Source organism: Leptidea sinapis, chromosome 6 (genome assembly GCF_905404315.1).
Source record: "Leptidea sinapis chromosome 6, ilLepSina1.1, whole genome shotgun sequence".
Taxonomy (NCBI): domain Eukaryota; kingdom Metazoa; phylum Arthropoda; class Insecta; order Lepidoptera; family Pieridae; genus Leptidea; species Leptidea sinapis.
In genome coordinates this window covers 4,860,218-4,883,291 of record NC_066270.1, presented here as the reverse complement: position 1 = coordinate 4,883,291, position 23,074 = coordinate 4,860,218, and the positions used below count along the sequence as shown (strand labels likewise).

Sequence of the window (23,074 nt, the reverse complement as noted above, 5' to 3'; positions counted from 1 at the left end):
CGATGGTTACCAGGTCTTCGTCGACGCCCCTCTCGGAACGTCCGACCATTGCCTGGTCAGGAGTGTAGTGCCTATCCGACGCCAACGTCGCAGACCACCAGCGACCCGCCGCGTTTGGCACTACAAGTCAGCAGATTGGGATAGGATGCGTTCCTTTTTTGCATCCTACCCTTGGGGGCAGGGTTTGTTTCTCATCGGATGATCCTAGTGCCTGCGCCGTTGCAGTAGCCGATGTGATACTACAGGGTATGGATATTTTTATACCAAGCTCTGTAGTACCGATCGGTGGCAGATCACAGCCCTGGTTCGATGCGTTAGTTAAAGCAGCATCTGACTGCAAAAAACAGGCGTATCGAACTTGGGTTGCGGCGCTGGGCACAAAGGATCCGAACTGCATAGTTCTTAAGAGGAAATACAACCGTGCCTCCAGATTTTTTAAGGGGCAAATCGCCCGTGCAAAGTCAAAACACGTCGTCAAAATCGGCGAGCAGCTTTCCAGTTACCCGATCGGAACACGCAAGTTCTGGTCGTTGTCGAAAGCTGCTCTTGGTAACTTTAGCCAGCCGTCCATGTCGCCGTTGCACATGAGGAATGACACCCTGGCCCATACGGCAAAAGAGAAAGCCGATCTCTTGTGCGCTCTTTTCGCCTCCAACTCGACTCATGACGACAACGGAAAAACACCGCCGACCATCCCGCGGTGTCAGAGCTCTATGCCTGAAGTACAGACAGAAAACTGTTAGGCGAGCTCTGTTTTCGTTGGACGTCAGGAAGTCGAGCGGGCCGGATGGCATTTCTCCAATCGTGCTTAGAACGTGTGCCCCTGAGTTGACGCCGGTGCTAACGCGTTTATTCCGGCACTCTTATTCAAAAGGCGTAGTCCCTGACTCATGGAAGTCAGCCCTTGTCCATCCGATCCAAAAAAAAAGGAGACAGTTCGGATCCGGCAAACTACAGGCCTATTGCTTTTACCTCCCTGCTCTCCAAAATCATGGTGAGCATAATTAGCCGTCAGCTCTTGGTATACCTAGAGGGTCACCAGTTGATCAACGACCGACAATACCGGTTTCGCCATGGTCGGTCGACAGGTGATCTTCTGGTATACCTAACACATAGATGGGCTGCGGCTATTGAAAGCAAGGGGGAAGGCCTGGATATAGCGAAGGCCTTTGATCGTGTATGGCACAAGGCGCTCCTCTCAAAACTTCAATCATTTGGGCTTCCCGAGAGCTTGTGCAAGTGGACCTTTCCTTGTGCGGTGATTCCGGGACGATACGACATGGGTACCTTCAAAAAAAGCGCGTACACCTTCCTTAAATGCCGGCAACGCTCCTGTGATTCCTCTGGTGTTCGGGAGATTGTGGGCGGCGGTGATCACTTAACAACAGGTTAACGACCCGTACGCTCGTTTGTCCTCCTATTCGATAGAAAAAAATGTCCATGTTCGGTCGTCTCACAACTTCCCAGCACGTGAGTTTTGCCCGTTAGCCCCTCACGTATAAAAAACGTGGGCGGCGGTGATCACTTATGACCAGGTGACCGTACGTTCGTTCGTCCTCCTTTACCATAAAAAAATGTTAGTTTTACGTGACCTATTGGATTTCAAAAATGAGCCCAAATTCATTTGCCTCCCCGCAAGAACATCGGAAACTATGTCCATATCGTTGCAATGATAATTGCGCAGCAGCCATCTTGAATTTAAGAAATAATCCAAAATAAGCAATAGTAATTAATGCGCGGCAACCTTCTTGGATATCAAAAAAGATCCCAATGTGTTACCTACCCCGAAAAAACAATATCAGTATGATAATTTTGCACGGTGATTTAAAAAAATGATTCCAAATTCGTTCTATGCTATATTGAGAACCCTGGGAATGATATCCATATTATTATTGTTGGCATGATAAGTTTTCCGAAGTGGCCATCTTGGATTTAACGCGACACTTAGATGAGTGGGCTGCTTGTTTCCGCTATGGAATTAGATTCCTTTCTATTTTATATAATATTATGTATGTACCTTTTTATTGCTAGGGGCTACAAAATAATATGCATTATAAAATTAACTAGCTGCTGCCTGCGATTTCGTCTGCCTAGACGCAAAAATACTTTGAAATACATAGGTATCTAGCGTGATAATGTAAGGTTGCACCGACCTCTTTCAAGCAATATTTGAATTAAATTATTTAGTTTTTGCGCTATGATAGTAGTAAGTTTTTGAAGTTATACTTCTTTCGGCGCTTTAGTGAAATTTTAAGATGCGCGCGCATCACTGTAACACAAAAGTAACAAGTTAAAGTTGGTTCCTAAAATTTTCTGACGTTTGCGTCATTCGTTATTTTTTTTTATTATTCGTCCATTATTAGGACAAGCAAAGAGTTCCAGCCCATACAGCCGTATTCATTTTTTAATAATTAATTGCCAGTCATGTTTGCACAATTGCATGTTTTTACAAAATTGTTCTTTCTAAAAACGTCGAATAGCACATAGGAATAAAATATTATTTTAATGATTTTTGCTTCGTTTGGCCAAAGAAGTATAACCTCTTGTGTGCATACATAAGTACACACACAGTTTTTGTTTAATATTCAATGTACAGTTGTTACGATTTTATGTAATGGTGCCTATTAGGAAAATATCCTTAATAATACATAAATAGTGCATATAAAAACAACCATTTAATTATTAATACACAATTTCTTTATTATAAAATCTAACCAACAAAATAGAATATACCAAAAAATACACAAAAAGATATCACAATAATTGATAGTTTAATATTAAATCTTTTCGGTTCACGTCACCTTAGAGAATCAATATACAAAGTTGCATTGTTTAAAGTCCTAATAAACTTATTCACTTCGTAATTAATACAAGTTTTCACAAAGTCCGCGATGTTATAGCCGGTAATACCACCGCAGTCGGTAGCGTTACATTGAAATATTTCCAAAATTTTCAACGTGATTTTCTCGGGGTCAGCATGGTGGATGACTTTTGGAGGCATTCTTCTTGCTTTCTTATACAAATTGTCAGCTGCTATCGTTAGGTTGATCGGGACAACATCGTTGCTGCGCCGTACTTCTTTCCGTGACATTCGACCCAATAGAAAGCCTAAAAAATAATTTAGTACATACATGAATTTGTAATCAGGCCTAAAAACATTCTTAGAAGATACTAGTAGGTACCTACATGACTTGTTTGACACAAGCCTGTACACCAGATGACAGGCTGGATGTCTCTTTCAGGCACAGTTATAAGAACAGAGATAAATACTTTTGTTTTATGGAAGAGGATACACCACAGGAATCATAGGAGTATTGCCGGACCTTAACAAAAGTTAAGGCGATTTTTTTAAAGGTACCCATATCGTATCGTACCGGAAAGACCGAACAATAAAACTCATTCCAGTTTTATTGTGTTTGAAAGAAAATTCCAAAAAACGCAGTGTAAAGGAACGCCAGGCAGAGTTTCAGATGGTGGGATGATTTGATATAATTTGATGATAATTTGTGGATTGTTGTGTGAAGGATACATTCTAATTATTTCTCTGGGGGAATAGAAATTATTAAGGGCTTTGGGATCAACGTACGCTTATTTTTCCTTACTTTCTATAAATTAACGTCGAAATACTTTATAATATAGCTCTATATAAATTATTATAACACTAGAATTACGAGATTGCTTGTAACCTGATTCCTGCAGCCGAATTCCACCTTCGCACGACACGCCACATGTTAGGATATCATCCCCACCATCTGGATGTGTGGCGGTCCTCCACAGTGCGGTTTTCAAGGAGCTTCCTTCCACGTACTACAAAGCTTTGGAATGAGCTTCCTTGTGCGGTGTTTTCGGGACGATACGACATGGGTACCTTCAAAAAACCGTGTACACCTTCCTTAAAGGCCGGCAACGCTCTTGTGATTCCTCTGGTGTTGCAAGAGATTGTGGGCGGCGGTGATCACTTAACACCAGGTGACCCGTACGCTCGTTTGTCCTCCTATTCCATAAAAAAAACGAATTCAAGCTTCATAAGATACATATTAAGTAATTCGGTTTAAGGGTAAATGTATAAACTTCTATAATTAAGTCCTAGTTCAGGCATTATCTATAAATAAATTGAAATTTTAAAAAAAAAAATGGCTCAGTCGTAGACACCACAGCTGACAATCTAAGTGATCTGATAGCCTGGGACTAGATTATGATTATTTTATAGCAAAGACTGTTCATTATTGAACATTTTATAAAAAAGAATGCTGGGAGAGTTTCTATCGCCGCTTCTTCTCTCTCAGAGCAACATTTGTTTCCGAAGCGGTAGTAGTACATTTCTAGTATATTAGAAATGACATCAAAAAGAATTCTCAAGGAATCAATTATAAAATAAGAAAATCAATGCCTTTTTAGAATAAGTAGATGAAAAAGTAAACTTTAACTGCTAATTAAATTACCTATCCATAACAAGTCAATCAATTAATTAACATAACTACTTAGTTTAGAAAATAAATAAACATTATTGTTGATCCGGACAAAAAACTATGATACAATCGTAAAAAACTCTCGATGTAACTAATGCAGTGTTAACTATTTGAAATACTAAGATGTACGTACTTACCTCCGAAGATACAGATGACTCCCACAAAAAATATTATAGTAGCACACAATCTATTATTCGGGGCCGGCCCTGACCCCGAGAACGTTCTATCCTTGCTCATGTTGAAGAAACAGCAAAATTCCGAGAAAGAACGAAGTCAAAACGGCTATGTCACTAACAACAATCGAATGCACCACTGAGGGCGCGACAGCCGACTCTCCCGGCCGTGAATTCAATTCTAGGATATTTTTAGATGACCCGCGTTGTCTCAGACTTGAGGATTTAACATATTTCACGTTTGTGGTAAATTATTGTGTGTTCACGTCGTAAAACTCATGAATAATGCGCTCGTTTTCTTCATGTTACAGTCAGATGGACTGTATCGGAATTGGGTGTACGAAGTAAGCTAGTAATCTATACAATACGAAGATGTGATTAATAATTAGTAAATCACCAATGCACTGAGCAATTTAAATCAAAATACATTTTTGTGTCATTCAAAATTAATGTAAACCGAAGTGTTTCATTAAAATCCATTTTGTATTTCTCGTGTTCCCGATAAAAACATTATATACTTACTGATAAAAATCAAAATCAGTTGTTTCATATTGTTTTACTTAATACATGAAAGCTTCCTTGGATCTAGTATAATAAATTCTGTTATTACTTAAGACGCGGATTGACTAGGATTGTAAATAATAAGATATATAATTATAAAAACCGACGCTACAATATTTGTGTTGATTAAAGTTAGCTAAGCTGCAAATGGGCATTTATTTTTAATAATTTTCTTTTGTTTATTCAATATGTACATATTAAATTGAATATGAATGCAGGTCTCTCTCGGGAAATCGTCGACCAGTGCCGGGAGGAACTTGTGTCTTCTATCGAGTCCTCACTCGAGGTCGCGGAATGGGGTAAATTGAACCTTGTCCAATTTAACCCCCAGAAGACTCAAGTTTGCGCGTTAACCACAAAAAAAAACCATTTGCCGTATCACCGCTCTTCCATAACACTTCCCTTAAAGCCTCGCCTAGTATCGGAATACTGGGTCTCGAAATCTCGAGCGATTGCCAATTCCGTGGCCATCTGGAGGGCAAAGCCAAATTGGCTTCGAAGAAGCTTCCTTGTGCGGTGTTTCCGGGAAGATACATGGGTACCTTGAAAAAAGCGCGTACACCTTCCTTAAAAGCCGGCAACGTTCCTGTTAAACAACGTTAAGTCCTTATTTGTGCACTGTATTTACTTTTGCGTCGGAAGATTGTGGTATGTTGTAATAGACTCTCTAAGAAACGCATTTTTTTAGATATTAAGGTGTATAACCGCGCCTTAATACGTACACATACAGATTTTTTTATGAAAATAAGGGACGAGACGAGCAGGAAGTTCAGCTGATGGTAATTGATACGCCCTACCCATTACAATGCAGTGCCGCTCAGGATTCTTGAAAAACCAAAAAATTCTAAGTGGCACTACAATTGCGCTCGTCACCTGGAGACATAAGATGTTAAGTCTCATTTGCCCAGTAATTTTACTAGATACGGCGCCCCTTAGACCGAAACACAGTAATGTTTACACATAACTACTTCACGGCAGAAATAAGCGCCGTTGTGGTACCCATAAACTAGCCGGCTTCCTGTGCAATGGAGGATTGGTAGATATGCGTCAGACGATCCTGTAAATATTTTGTAAGTCTGTAGCAAAATTCCACAATTAAAATATCACTCTACTTAATCGAAGACAGAGCCAAAAGTAGAACATATTTTATATGTTATACTTTTGGCTTTTGAAGCATTGATTATCTATAATACTAATATTATATAGAGGTGAACTGTGTAAGGCTGCAAGATCACTGGATTTACTAAACCGATTTTGAAAAAATCTGTTACTAATTATAGAAAGTCACATTATTTGTGAGTGACACAGGCTATATTATATTAATAAGAAAAATGAAGAGACTTATATTGATTATAATATTCACTATAGTGTACCCGTGACATTACGTCACTAAAGGGTATGTTCCGATATGCTCTGCAACCACTGCACAGTGTGACGTCAATTTAGTATACTGTGAAGCCGTTCCTTTATAGCCAGTTATACTGGTTACTATTTAAAACGGGACGCAATCCCGTATACTGTCAGCTGCATTTTTTGACGCAGCATTCAAATGAGTGTATTAAAGTTCTCTAGTTCATTAAAAATAACTGTTGTTGGAGTACTAACAAATTTAAAATATTTTGGATAAAACTCTATGTGTTGTTTATAAAACGTTAGGCACTCGAGTGGTTTTGACTAATCACGTGATCAAAGTACTGCGAGTACCTTAACTCGAAAACGCCAATGCTCAGAGTAGAATATGGCGGCGATTTATGACGACATTATATCCCTAGGGTACTGCGGCAGTATACTGTCAGTCCATAACGGAACGAATTTTTCTACAGTGATGGCACTGTGCAGTGCATATCGGAACATACCCAAAAACAGTCCGTTAAATTGTAAGAAATGAAGTCGACTGACAATCTTCCTTTTAAATTATAATATCACGGGATTGACAAAATACCTACGAGATATATGCATGTGGCAGCATTGGAAAACAAACTATTATGGTTACATTGGTAAAGTGGAAGAAGTCGCGGGTAACAGCTAGTATAATATAGGAAAACAAACCAAAAAAAACAGTAACTTCTGGAAGTGGGCACTATATACTTACAAAGAAAAGCACGTAAAACATAATATTTATATATAATACATAATCATTTATTTAGTTTTGTATGAAATTAGAAATACATAATATTATTATACACCGTTTCATACATTCATTTTTATAATAGATCTAAACTTTTCTTTTAGAAAAGAAGATCTAAACTTTTCTAAAAGAAAAACTTCTTTAACAAAATTAATAATTATTTAAAATCCTAGACACTACACTGGCTATCAGAACGACACTTCATTAATTATTTGGTTTCATAGAAAAATATTGAATCAATTAGATATTGTCTTAGATAAACTCTACCTAAAAATCAAATCACAGATAATAATTAAAATATATTAGTATGTAAAAAGATGATAGATTGTATCAAGTTCCTCACAATAATTTTGTAATTTTATTTCGTGGTATGTACATTTTTCGAATAAGTCTGTGCCGGCTTGAAGAAGGCAAGAATGAGGAAACTAGTTGAATAAGGTCGCGAGTGCCTCTGCACGAGATTTTATATTTATTCCGTTTCGATTGACATTAAGTGTGTTGACTCCAGTAACGCAGCGAATAAAAAAATAAAAAAATCGACACCACTTCTTGTTCATCCCCATTTCTGCCAAGCGGTAGCCAGGTGTGCGACACAATTGGATCACCCGCGCCATTTTTTTATTTGTTGATTATGGTAATCAAGTCTGAAGCACTTGCATGTTGTTGAGATGTTAATCTGTTGAGTTTGTGTCGCTGATTCGATGACATTGTCACCTGTTAGTTTTTATTGTGAGATTTCTGACGTTAAGAGTGAAAAGCTCGTTCGACAAGTAGGCAAATTTTACCTATGGCAGGACGTTACATTTTGAAATGGATGAGTGACAAAGTGAAATTAAATATTAAATTAGTAATAGTTAATTAACTGAAAGTCGGTTTATAATAAAAGTGTCGGCCTTATTGAGTAGCAATAAAATTACCCTTCATTTATTATTGTTACGTGCAGACAACTAAAAAAACTGTTTTTTAATAACAATCTTAGTAAAAGTGACATTGGTAGCGTACGTAAGCGTTTCTTATTGGCAATGATGAAAAAATTAATAACGGCATAAAATGTAATATTATAAAATAGATTTATAGTTAAATATAAATGGTATTTATATTATAGTTTGTAACCCCTGGTTATAATGGCCGAAGTGTCAACGCACTTTAATGCTTATCGAAATGGAATGGACTAAGATTTTTTATTAGTTAAAGAGTTATTAAAATTAGTATATGAACTAGAAACAGATTTTTACATTTTTTAAGGTTGAAATAAGGTTACATTAATAGTTAAATAAGGAAGCAAGAGCTTTGAATAATTATGGTATTCGATTATAATGATAAATGTAGTATCACAGACTTTAGTAGGTAATTGAGTCATCTAAATCATCCACTTGTGGAGCCATGTTAAACAGGACCTTCAGATCTTCGATGGTCAACTTGGATGCGTTGGTATGTCGAGCGCCGGTCAGCACGTTCTCCGCCAGTTCTAGCTTGGCTTCCTGCAGCTTTCGGATGGACTGCTCCACGGTGTCCACACACATGAACCTGCTCATTATAATTTCATTAATAATGGATCAAGTTAATTCACATTCATTTTTTATGGAAAAGGAGGACAAACGAGGGTACGGGTCACCTGTTGTTAAGTGATCACACACGTTGCCGGCCTTTAAGGAAGGTGTACGCGCTCTTTTTGAAGTTACCCATGTCGTATCGTCCCGGAAACACCGCTCATTCCACAGCTTTGAAATACGCTGAAGAAAGCTCCTTGAAAACCGCACTGTGGATGACCGGCACACATCCAGACGGTAGGGATGATATCCTAATTTGTCGTGTATCGTTCGAAGGTGGAACTCGGCGACAGGAATCAGGTGAAACATCTCTTCGGAACACTACTCGTAATAAATGCGGTAGAAGACACACAGTGATGGCGTTCGAACAAAGTCTGTATTGAGTTCGCTTAGGAAAGGTTCTGAAGTACCTTGCTGTAGAACTACATTATTTCAGAGAAACTGTTTTTGTATGTGCATAAAAATCTATAATCACATACCAAAAATAATAAGAGAGGTATCGTCAAATAGGTATTTCTCATCTAAATTGAAAATATACCTTATTAAAAACTGTTTATATTCATTAGACGATTATTTTCAACTAAAAACTTGACTAAATACTATATAATACTGCTACTAATCTTTTGTTAAATTGATATTATTGTAACTAATGATTTAGAAATGTATTTTATAAAATTTGCACGCCATAAATGTGGCAAACATGTACTTTATAATATTTATGTAACATCAATCTAACATGTTTATGCAAATAAAAACTTTGACTTTTGTCAAAGAAAGCAGTGGATGTTCCATAATAACCGTGCGTAAATTGATATGATTCCTAGACGCAACGGATTATAGGCCGATATCGAAGGTGACCAAACGACGTTCTATACATATAAGGACATATCAGTCGCAGTCTGATAGCGGATCGGAGCACGCTTTTCTCCTTAGTCGTGTGTCACTGTCCGAATCGGGTTCTACATTCAACATACAACAACAAATGCTTTACATTGCTGCTTATTGACCAAGAATATGTTAAACATTTGTAGTAAATGCGGCAATGTATAAATATAGCAGGCGAAGTTTAATATAGTTTAATATGGTGTAATATGTGGCATGTTCCATAGATCAGCTTTGTTTTAATTGTATTGTATAGAACGTCATTACTGCTGACACTACATCACATACAATTAATTCAATATGATATTTTTTCTTATAAAGTTTAATATTTTTTTTTATGAAAATATGGGACAAGACGAGCAGGACGTTCAGCTGATGGCAACTGATACGCCCTGTCCATTACAATGCAGTGCCGCTCAGGATTCTTGAAACCCCAAAAATTCTGAGCGGCACTACAACTGCGCTCGTCACCTTGAGACAAGATGTTAAGTCTCATTTGCCCAGCAATTTCACTAGCTACGGCGCCCTTCAGACCGAAACACAGTAATGCTTACACATTACTGCTTCACGGCAGAAATAGGCGCCGTTGTGGTACCCATAATCTAGCCGGCATCCTGTGCAAAGGAGCCTCCCACTGGATACACTTTTATGAATGAATATGGATACACTTTTTGTCAGAGGAATTAACTTAGCGTCGCCGTTCTTTTAGACACCCATGAAAAGACCACAATTTGAAGAAACATGAGTCCACGGTTCGAGCTGATGCTGATGACCAGATCAGAGATGAGAGCAATACTCTATATAATGCGGATCCGGACCTGCACCTTAGCGAGCGTGACTCAGCTTTTCAGGAGTACCAGTGGGAGGCTCCTTTGCTTAGGATAACGGCGCCTTTTTCTGCCGTGAAGCAGTATTGTGTAAACATTACTGTGTTACGGTCTGAAGGTCGCCACAGCTAGTGAAATTAGTAATGCAAATGAGACATCCGCCGTACGTTTTGCTCGTCACGTCGCTTATTGTCATAAAAAAATGTGAACAACGCTGGGTGCCACTTGATAAACGAATAAGATAACTTATCCAGTTACATCTATATATCAGAATAAGAAAATAAATTATCGTTACGGGTATCACTATTTTTAATTAACCATCGGCCATCGAATCCAACACGAAAGAAAAATAAAATTAATAAAAAAACTACTGTTATCTTTTTTGAAGCGTTTGTGCCGCTTTAGTTACTAAAACAACTGGCATCGCTGAATAATTATGACGTAAACTGTGGTACCTACAGTACGGACGGTCATTCGGTCTATAACCCTGTCTAAATATAGAACACCGATAATTCAAGCGCTAACAGATTTCCGGTCTCAACTTTTTGGACAAACTCCATTAGAAACAGTCATGAATGAAAGCGACCGTCCGCCTCGTTCAATATGCGAACAAACATTTAGACAGAGCCATGCCATCGAATAACTAATTATCGCTTCAACTTCCGAGTTTCGATTTTTTTTTTTATGGAATAGGAGGAGAAACGAGCGTTTAAACTGTTGTTAAGTGATCACCGCCGCCCACTATCTCTTGCAACACCAGAGGAACCACAGGAGCGTTGCCGGCCTTTAAGGAAGGTGTACGCGCTTTTTTTGAAGGTACCCATGTCGTATCGTCCCGGAAACACCGCACAAGGAAGTTCATTCCACAGCTTTGTAGTACGTGGAAGAAAGCTACTTGTAAACCGCACTGTGGAGGACCGCCATACATCCAGATGGTGAGGATGATATCCTAACTGGTGGCGTGTTGTGCGAAGGTGGAATTCGGCGGCAGGAATCAGATTAAACAGCTCTTCGGAACACTCCCCGTGATAAATGCGGTAGAAGACACAATGAAGCGACGTCTCTACGCAAGGCCTATTTATAACGTTATATTTATAATATTGTGTCTAGATCTTCAATTCCAATGAATGCACCTTACTTGTAATGAATTTAAAACAGTTTTACGCTTGGCTGCATAAGTCTCTCACCTAAATATGAAGTGCTGGTAACTGCACGTACCAGACGATGTGACAATATGTCGTCAGCTTGAAACATGATTTATTATCGTTATTATCCAAAACATTACTATCACCACGATAATATTTATGCGACCCTGGTACCAATGAAGTGTGCGTCGAAGGCATGCCGTCAAGATCACACATAAAAGACACGTCATCGCTTACTATTATAACCGATTAATAGATCTTCTTCATTTAACATTCATATAAGCACATTAACGAATTCACAAAAAAACTGTGATAATCACTAGGTTAACATAAACTTGTTATGCCTACTACACGGTTAAGTCAAGTTAGTAAGTCTTTGGATGCGCAAAGTTTTATGCTTTTACAACATGATCCCAGAAAATACAAAACAATTGTGTTAAGAAATCCAAAAGAATAGTTAATAAACGTTTCTGTGGTAAAAAGGTTAAAACATAAACGACTTTCTTAATGATAACACAGATTGAATAACGCGGAATGGAACGACCGCAATTTCATCCCCAATAGCCCATACTAAATCTCTCAGAAACTTGAAAAAACTCTCAAGTAGGTAAGTCTCCTTTTCTATTTACGTTGAATGCTTGCTTTGTAACAAATATATTCAACTGCCAATCCCGCGGACATATGGAGGGCAAACCCAAATTGGCTTCAAGGAAACTGGGCATCCTTAATAGAGCACGGCAATCCTTCAAGCCGGCCCACATTCTAGCGCTCTACAATGCGCAGGTCCGGCCACACATGGAGTTTTGCTGTCATCTCTGGTCTGGCGCACTCCAGTATCAGCTCGATCCATTTGACCACGTACAACGCAGAGCAGCACATGTGTTTGAATTAAGTAAATATAATTGTCGAGGACGCAATGCTATGAAAACGGCTGGATCACTTGGACGTAGTTAAGCAGAAAGGACTCAAACCACACAAAGGCATTTTTGAGTTATAGGCATTGGAAGTTACAGCTCTAAATAATCTTCCATATAAATAAAAATGAATTGCTGTTCGTTAGTCTCGCTAAAACTCGAGAACGGCTGGACCGAATTGGCTAATTTTGGTCTTAAATTAATTGTGGAAGTTCAGAGAAGGTTTAAAAGGTGAATAAATATGAAAATGCTCGGAATTAAATAAAAACAATGATTTTCCTTTGATGTCCCCCCGTCGTTCAGAAATCAAATTGAAAGAATAGTTAAAAATGAATAACTAATTAGAATCTTTGTTTCTCAGGAGGTAAAAAACGAACATTATTCTAGCTACCTATACTTAGTGGATTAACTACAGCTGTTAACTATGAGGGCAATACAACGTTTGCTGGGCAGCTTCCATATAAATTTCCAAAAAAAAAATATCAGTTTCCGTGTAACATTTTAAAAATAGGGTTTTCACTACATGACAGATTAGACCTTCAGGTGTACGATGGCATACTTAACTCTATTTTGACCAAAGTGTGGTTTGAGTCCTTTCTGCCTAACTACATCCACTTGTCGTTACGTATAGATGTCGGTTCATTGTGTCTTCTACCGTATTTATCACGGGAGTGTTTTATAACTAACTAACTAACACTAATTTCACCTTCGCACGACACGCTACAAATCACGATATCATCCCCATCTGTATATGTGGTGGTCCTCCACAGTGCAGTTTTTAAGAAGCTTTCTTCCACGTACTACAAAGCTGTGGCATGAGCTTCCTGGTGCGGTGTTTCCGTGACGATACGACATGGGTACATTCAAAAAAAGCGCGTACACCTTACTTAAAGGAAGAATGATATTGGGAAATGAGGCGGAGGCGGTGATCACTTAACAACAGGTGACTCATACGCTCGTTCGTCCTCCTTCTTCATAAAAAAATGTTAAATCAATGCATATTGTAAAAAAATGAATATGTATCGGGCGTGTTAGAAGAATGGCACACGCAAGGCACGCACCAGGTGTTCTGTCTATACAATCTTTGGTCTATAATAGCATTATACATTCCGCGGCGGTGACTAAATATTGTCACGTTAATGTTAGAAAATGTTGGCGAGCTATTTGGGCTCAAAACTTGATACACTGGAATTATAACGATAGCAAAATTCTATAAGCTCAACAAAACATTACTTAGATACCTACAAAATCTAGGCCTGGAACGCTTCTTTAATGCTCCAGTGTTGCAAGGAGTATGCGGGTCGGTGATGACATACCATCAGATAACTTGTTTCGTTTATCTTAATCGGTACAAATAAGCAACGGAGTTTTAATAATGAAAACAATAGAATGGATGTATGTTCTGTATGTTCATAAGCACATTGAGGAATTTTCTAGAAACTGTGATATTCATAATGTTAACACGAGGAACAATCATAAACTTGTTATGCCTACTACTCGGTTGGGTCGAGTTAGTAAGTCTCTTGTTGGGCGATGTATATGCTTCTACAATATGATCCCAGAAAATGTACAAAACAAATGTGTTATGAAATTTATAAGAATTGTTAAAAAACGTTTGTGTGGGAAAGGTTATTAAAGCATAAATAATTTTCTTAATGACACCACGGACTGGGAATAAAGCGAATACCCTCAGGTTCTTTAATTATAAATGTTTATTGTACGATATTACATTGTAATCCATATTTTATATTTAAAAAAAAAGCCCGCTGAGTTTCTTGCGCCCATTCTTCTCAGGTCTGAGGCAGTCTCTTTTGAATGGGTGGTAGTTTTTGACGTTCAACAAGTGATTTTAAATCCTATTTTGAATAAAAATATTTGAATTTGATAGTAGGGATACTATCCTATCACCTGCCACGGGTTAAGTTCCCAAACTATTTGGCCTGATATTAGCCGACGTTCAGCACAGCGCTATTTTCCACACGCTTAATTTCGTCCTTATGACATGGGTTGGTACTTTAAAGAAACGCGTACACAACCACCTTGAATGCCGACACAGTTGCAGTTTTTAAAGAGCTAAATACTAAAGAGCTAAAGCCTAGCGTGGCTGACTGTTTAGCACTTATCAATCAAAATCGTTTACACGTCACGGTACAGTAACAATAAATTCGATTTCATTTTTCTAATGATAAAAAGAGTGGTTGATCGCCAATAGCCGAGTACAAACTGACGTCGGTCGGTCAAGACGTGCCTCGGTAAGTTTGCCGCGTGCACTCAAGTCGGTTGTGTTTTGCCTCGCTTGTTCGACGAACGACAGAATCTTTTTCTGGTTCTAATAGTAGGGGTTCCTTAATATTCTGAACATATAATATAAAATGCCACAGGCGTTCTCCATTACTCATCTTGCTCTGGACAGCCTGTAATTTGTTTTCGTATTCTTTTCTTTACAAGTCGAAGAACTAATATAAAGGCAGTGGTAGCTATAGCTTTCCGAACGTATGGTCTCATGCAAAACTGGCTATAATATCAGCCGCTTTAGGCACATCTACTCCATATTAAGGCCTGTATTCACTTTGATTAGTGCGAGTGCGAGTGCAAGTGATTAGTTATTGAGGACGATTAGTGCAGGTGTATAGTGCAAGTAGTGTCCAATTCTTGTTTAGTGGCCCTGTTTAGTAAATTCACTTGTTAGGTGTCGACTAGCAAGTATGGACGAACATAGAGAAGCGCGCTTGCAGTTGCAAGAAGTACTTAAAGAAGTATTAAACGCGGTGGTATCTGAAACCGAAGAACTTTTGGAAGCTGAACATGCAAGACGAAAAATATGGGTTCGAAAATGGATTAATAGAAGACCCATTCATGGCGCAAGCTACCAACTCTTCAAGGAATTGGCTGCTGTAGATGCGACGGAATATTAATTTGCTCTCGTGTTTAGTGGCAGGGACGCTGCGAGTGAGGGGGAAGAGAGAGCGCTCGCGCACTCGCAAAAAAATAAAACACCTGCACTAATCAGTCGCTGTCAGTACTTGTTTTCTCCTAATCACCTGCACTAATTAGTGATTAGATCAGATTAGATCAAAGTGAATCCAGGTCTTTAAGCTGAGAGCGCGATGCTGGCTCAGTCTGACCATTGCAGCCTCCCGTGGCAAACGTCCGAAACTTCCTCGCAAGGCTGCTCGCTCAGTCAGTACCCGGCTATTGGTAGATACATCAATATATCACTTAGTTGGTCACAACGTGGTCAGGATAGTATTGAAGTTTTCTGGTACTATGATAGAATATTGCGGCAGGCAATACTCCCCGTGATAGATGCCGATCCCCGTGATAGATAACAACATACGACGTCTCTACGCAACGCCAAATGATGAAGCTCGAATGATTCTGATACTGGCGTGCACCAGATATGACTATCGATTTTATTCATATTAACTCAACCGATATGTGCGATGTCACCAAATCTTATTCAGGTTCAGATCCTTCTATTTCTGTAATATTTATTGAGAATCATTCTGTTTAAATATATTTCCGGCCGCATTGCGGAAGAATCATTTTGAGTATAAGATGTTTGCCAAAAATAATAACTGCGTGAGCGATATATAATTACCTACATAAACATATAATATATTGTCACAGTTCCGTTTAAGATATCACCTTTGTGAATTAGACGGTTAACTGACATAGATACGGCGAGATTAGTATACTTTAGTTATTTTCATAGTATTATGTCCTATGGTATATTGTTATGGGGCAGTGCGGCCGATATTAATACTATCTTTGTGCTGCAGAAGAGGGCTATTCGCGCGATTTATAACCTAGGTCCTAAAGTATCATTAAGAGAAAAATTTAAAGAAGTAAACATTTTGACTGTTGCTTCTCAATACATTTTTGATAATGTTCTGTATGTTCATAAGCACATTGAGGAATTTTCTAGTGTGACATTCATAATGTTAACACGAGGAACAAACATAAACTTGTTATGCCTACTACTCGGTTGGGTCGAGTTAGTAAGTCTTTTGTTGGGCGATGCATATACTTCTACAATATGATCCCAAAAAATGTACAAAACAAATGTATTACGAAATTTAAAAGAATTGTTAAAAAACGTTTGTGTGGGAAAGGTTATTATAGCATAAACGATTTTCTTAATGACACTACAGACTGGGAATAAAGCGAACACCCTCAGGCTCTTTAATTATAAATGTTTATTGTACGATATTACATTGTAATCCATATTTTATATTAAAAAAAAAGCCCGCTGAGTTTCTTGCGCCCATTCTTCTCAGGTCTGAGGCAGTCTCTTTTGAATGGGTGGTAGTTTTTGACGTTCAATAAGTGATTTTAAATCCTATTTTGAATAAAAAGATTTGAATTTGAATTTGTGGTGTCAACGTGTTATATAAAAATAGGAGGCGCTAAGGACGTAATACTCCTTTGGTTAAAACGATCCATTCGGTTCTAAGGTATTCTTTTACTATTTTTATTTGCACTGTCATCACCGCTTCCTTGGGGGAATATGATTCACCCCCAGGCATTTTCTAACAAGCATTGTTATAAAATGTTTTCATTTGAGGTGTTTCAATTGAACAGTATTCTATGATGTATAATAAACAAGAACGACGAAAGAAGGCCTTTTGTGCATATCATGTTTAGCAGAAATGTTTGATCATTTGCCTTACGACGTTTTTCCAGAGAGATTAAGTTAGGCACACATTGATCGACAGTGGAACACCTAAATTTTAAATGCTTTAAGAAACTTTTTTTGAATTTTCTCTAATAATCTAATCCTTTAAAATTTTCTCTCTGTTGACTTTGAACGAACAAATGCATTACATATAAAAATCATTGTGGTAATATATGTTTAAAATCTTTATTAACTCTAAGAAGAAAACCAAGCATGCGACAGGCTTTTGCAGTCACATATCTATAGTGTTGAATAAAGGTTAACGAGGAGTCAAGTTGAATTTGAATTTAAGATTATTTTTTTTTGCGAGAAAAACATATTACATTACATTTATTAATATTAAGTTGTAAGAGATTATAATTGGAATATTAACACAATTCATTCAAATCATCCTGTTATAACAATCAGAAGGTTTATTATTGTTTTATATATCTTCATATTATCAGCCACGGACTAGTAAAAATAGAAATACTCCGCGTCGTGATATTAGCAAGTGAAGCTTTATGCTAGTGTGTGTGCGGTTACGGGGTATACAAGTTACATAATTTTTTCTCCCTTAATTAATCATATACCTATCCACAAATACTTTTATATTATTGTTTTGACACTTTTTCACAACGCACGACGGCATTTTTAAAATATTTTATTGCGACGCAAACTGATCTGTCACAGACGATGGCAAATCTCATAATGGCGGCCGATCGGCTTGTATTAGTGTAAACGTATGCGTGGAGCTATGTATTTACACGTTTACCGGCTTGTTTTGGTGCTTCACTCTTATGTAAGGTGACACGGAGTCCTTATTTTTTTACTCGTCCGTGATTATCAGCATAGAGATGTGTTAACCTTTTGGTTATGACAGTTTCTAGAAAATTCACTTATATGCCTATGTACATACATAACATTATCAAGAATATATAGCTGTGTAGCAAGCTAATGTGAACGACACAGGTGACCCGCAGTACGAACGCACATTTATCCTCCTTCTCCATAAAGATAAACCTTGGATGTTTTTTTTTATGGAATAGGAGGACAAACGAGCGTACGGGTCACCTGTTGTTAAGTGATCACCGCCGCCCACAATCTCTTGCAACACCAGAGGAATCATAAGAGCGTTGCCGGCCTTTAAGGAAGGTGTACGCGCTTTTTTTGAAAGTACCCACGTCGTATCGTCCCGGAAACACCGCACAAGGAAGCTCATTCCACAGCTTTGTAGTACGTGGAAGAAAGCTCCTTGAAAACCACACTGTGGAGGACCGCCACACATCCAGATGGTGAGGATGATATCTTAACTTGTGGCGTGTCGTGCGAAGGTGGAACGGCGGTAGGAAACAGGTTAAACAGCTCTTCGGAACACTCCCCGTGATAAATGCGGTTGAAGACACACAATGAAGCGACGTCTCTACGCAACGCCAAGAGATCCAGCCGTTCACAGAGCACTGGGTCCACGATGATGTTAGGCATTACCTGTAGATGTGCACCGGGCGCCGCTGCCCCACGCGGTAGATCCGGTCCTGAGCCTGCTGCTCCAGCTGCGGGTTCCAGTGAGGGTCCAGCAGCAGCAGGTGGTTGGCGCCGCACAGGTTCAGACCGACGCCGCCCGCACACAGGGATAGTAGCATCACCTTAACACAAATTATAATAATCTACTTAACTTATGAGCTTCATTTAAAGTAAAAGGCCCGTAGACCTGTTTGTCCTTTCATTTTAAGATTGTATTCTCATTAATAATGAGAAAACTTTGTCATAGCTGCGAACCAAGCTATAAAGAGGCTTGAGTAGAAGCGGGTTGGTATTCCAAAAAAAAATGATGAAAATTTTTAAGACATTTTTATTGCCCGTCGCTAATTGCCCAAAAGCCATACCTTATTTCTATCATTATCGAATTGACACGTTATTTTTTTTATGAAAATAAGGGGCGAGACGAGTAGGACGTTCAGCTGATGCAGACAATGCAGTGCCGCTCAGGATTCTTGAAAACCCCCAAAAATTTTGAGCGGCACTACAACTGTACCCGTCACCTTGAGACATAAGATGTTAAGTCTCATTTGCCCAGTAATTTCACTAGCTACGGAGCCCTTTGGACAGAAACACAGTAATGCTTACAATTTTTTTTTCCGTATTTTCATTAAAAAAAATACGGCACAAATAGGCGCCGTTGTGGTACCCATAATCTAGCCGGCATCCTGTGCAAAGGAGCCTATTTTTTTTTTAGATTTACCAACAATAACTCAACTTATCATTAACAATTGATTTGCACTTATATACTACTTCTGGGTTTGTTATCCTACTTTGGTACATTCAACATCTATACATATAAATAAAACTGGAGTGTAAGTTTGTAATATTGAAATAACCATTTTTTACTGCTTGTCTCAAGGTGACGAGCGCAATTGTGGTGCTGCTGAGAATTTTTGGGTTTTTCAAGAATAATAATGTTGACAAACTTTTTACACACATTATCTTGCAACAAACTAGACATAACCTGTACTATGTGTACAAGATAACGATTTATTTCATACAATATCCTTAAACATACTAAAATACATACATATCATATTCAAACCAACATCCATATTCATCATATGAATGATTGAACCTACCGGGATTCGAACCCGGGACCTCTAGCTTAGTAGTCAATGTCACTAACCATTCGGCTATATGGGTCGTCACTGGATTGTAATGGGCAGGGCGTATCAATTACCATCAGCTACGCAGCAGCAACGACTTGGTCGTCTCATTCCTTATTTTCTTATATAAAATTCTCATGTCACAATGTTAGTTACCTTACTCCTCCGAAAATTTTATATGTATATTCAGTAGGATTGAGAATCAGCTACTATCTATTTTTCATACCCCTAAGTGATAAGGGTTGTTCACCCTTAACTTTTTTTTAATCTTTGGACAATTTTTTTTATTTTTATTTTATTATGATTGAGCATTGAAAAATACATACAACTTCAAATTTTCGCCCTTCTACGATCTACAACTATTTTTGTATAGCGATTTTTATATTATTCTGTTCCATCCACAAAACAGCTATAGGGTTGCAAGATGGCAATCGAATACAATAATTGAAGTACGATATATTTGGTTAAGGTCTAAGAATCAGTTAAATCTATAAATATTTTTTATACCCCATTTTTTTTTATTTATTACCTTATATGGCAATACAACGGTTGTTGGGTCAAATAGTTTAAAAAAAAAACACATTATGTTGACTAAATATTTACCCCCTTATTCATAATAGTCTGCTAACTTAAACCATTGCTAATTCGCACTCTGTCTTCTTCTATTGACCTAAGTCAGAATGAGAAAAAACACTCCTTAGCGGCTGTTTAAAGTTAGCGGACCATTATGAAGAAGGGGGTAAGTCCGTTGTTTGTTCGTCCTCACCCTGACGTCACTGCTCTCGTCGTTCAGCCGCTGTATGAGCGGCGGCCTCGCTGGCACCGCCACGGAGCCGTTGAGCGTGACAGTGGGCACCCCCGCGTGGGCCAACTCTCGCTCCACCAGCCGCAACACCGATGTCCACTGCGACACCACAACCGCCTTCTCCCCTGTTCGAGCATCGAACAAATAATTGATAAAATAATAATAATTTATGTCGATTAGCTATTCGCCCGATCAGCAATGTTAACCGCATTAGGCCGGTCCTACATTGGAAGTGGAATTTCTCCCGACCAGACCCGCCTAGACCGTCCGAACAAAACAAACATTGACGCCTTAAAGGCCGGCAACGCTCTTGTGATTCCTCTGGTGTTGCAAGAGACTGTGGGCGGCGGTGATCACTTAACACCAGGTGACCCGTACGCTCGTTTGTCCTCCTATTCCATAATAATAAAAAAAAAACGCGCCGTGTCCCCTCCTACTCTAGAGCCAGTGCTCGCTCCGGGGAGGGGGAACAAGTCTGAACTGGTCTGACAACAACCAAACAGGTTTGTTGACACCACCTGTTGTTGACACCGCGATAAATTTAAAAAGTGTCATAGAATGACCATCAAAACTTTTGATTACATACTGTCTCACATAAAAGCAGACCTACGGAAATGGAGCAACTTCAGGACTTGTATAGAGCCAACAGGAAAACTGGAGTCTAGACTATACGAAAAAGACTCCCCCTCCTAGCACACGGCGTGTCAATGTTTTGTTCAGTCCCGACCAGACCCGCCCAGACCGTCTGGTCGGGAGAAATTCTGCTTCCAATGTAGGACCGGCCTAAGGCGACCGCTGCCTTGACCACCCCATGGATCGCCATGTTCACTCACAGCAACAACCGAGTGCACTCATTCATTATATCAGTTCAAATATAACCTTAATTTAACGCCACTTTAGAACATTTGTACGTCTAGATAAGACTATGACAGCTGTGAAACCTCGAAATAAATTAATGAATTTAGGACTACCCTCCATTTTGAGCAATGCACGCACACTAACACAAAGTGTCGTACAAATCGCGAGTGTACGACGTAGCTTGTCAAGCACACTAAAGTATTAAAAACCTGGCCTGTTCTTATCGGTTGTAGACGTATAGATTATCCAAAGTGCGCAAGTTTTACTTTTTTCGTTTGGCGATATATCTCAAAGCATCATTTTCACGTCATTGATTTATATATATCACGCTTGTCCAATGAAGCGTCCGTGCCACAAAGGCTAGTGCAGTCGGGGATCGATTTTGCGAATTTATATTTATGTAAATGTGAAGAAACCAACACAGTTCTGCTCTTATAAGGGCTTGAACTCAAGGCGTTTTCACGCAAAAAAAGGAACATAGTAGTTGTCGAAAGTATCCCTTCAATACCTATTCTCATACTTACGCAGATTGTTTCTGACCTCTTTTGCACACTTTATATGTCTGTAGTAGTCACCTATAGTTTTGGGGCAAACAAATGTATAACGCTCCAATATTTCTTCAATCTATGCAATTAATGATTCTGCCTAGACTTAACTATTCGAAAATAAGAAAATTTATTGAAGTAGGCGTTATTTTGCGGAAATCCATAATTATCCTAATATTTTGAGTTTTCTTGAATGTTAATTCCGCCAATATTCGTCTTCAAACAACTCAACAAATTAGAAATAATAAAACACAAAAATAACATGTTTATATTGTTGTGTGCTGTGACGGTTTGGTTTTAGTTGGAACAAACAAATTTGGTTTCTCCACCATTGTTACGTATCTCTTTCGGGGGTAATACGTCACAACAGTCGACTAATCACAGCGCGCCAACCCATGCGACGAGAGTATAAAAGAACGGTTTTCGGCTCACTCAATTCAGTTCCGTGCCAGAGTTTGGCGAGTCAACATCTCCTGAGGATGCCTCGTGAAGAGGCGAAATACGTGACGAGTATTAGAGGAATTAACACACAAGAATATTCAAAACATTTGGATAATTCGAAAATAAAATAAATTACAAGTGATAGGAGTGACTGACATAAAGTGAGCCCCATGCAATCATCAAACACACCTCGTCGTAAAAATTAGCTAACCTTTGTTTGAAAAGACGTTTTTGTTAAGACAGTCCATGACGGCTGTTATCTTGGAGGAGCGCCTCTCCAAGTTGAAGACAGGGTTCTTAGGAGACAGCACGGAGCGGATTGCTTCGGCCACAGTGGTGCCCTCTACAGGGGGCTCCTCAACTTCATCATCTTGTGAATCAATGCTGATGCGACTCTATAGAAAAAATACTACAATTATTACTAACATTTATATGTAATTTAATATATTACGTACGTCATCATCATCA

The 23,074-nt window shown here is 38.7% G+C and overlaps 1 protein-coding gene across 1 annotated transcript in view; it reads right to left on the bottom strand.

Moving 5' to 3' along the window:
- Positions 1 to 7,310: 7,310 nt before the first annotated feature.
- LOC126965203 (transcription termination factor 2) overlaps positions 7,311 to 23,074 on the bottom strand; it is a 48,866-nt gene continuing 33,102 nt past the window's right edge. The window contains exons 16-19 of the mRNA XM_050808643.1: positions 22,818 to 23,001; positions 20,724 to 20,887; positions 18,795 to 18,952; positions 7,311 to 8,858 (exon numbers count right to left, since the gene is read on the bottom strand). Of these exons, the coding sequence (XP_050664600.1) occupies positions 8,672 to 8,858; positions 18,795 to 18,952; positions 20,724 to 20,887; positions 22,818 to 23,001 (693 nt within the window). The 3' untranslated portion in view covers positions 7,311 to 8,671. The remainder of the gene's footprint in view (positions 8,859 to 18,794; positions 18,953 to 20,723; positions 20,888 to 22,817; positions 23,002 to 23,074) is intronic.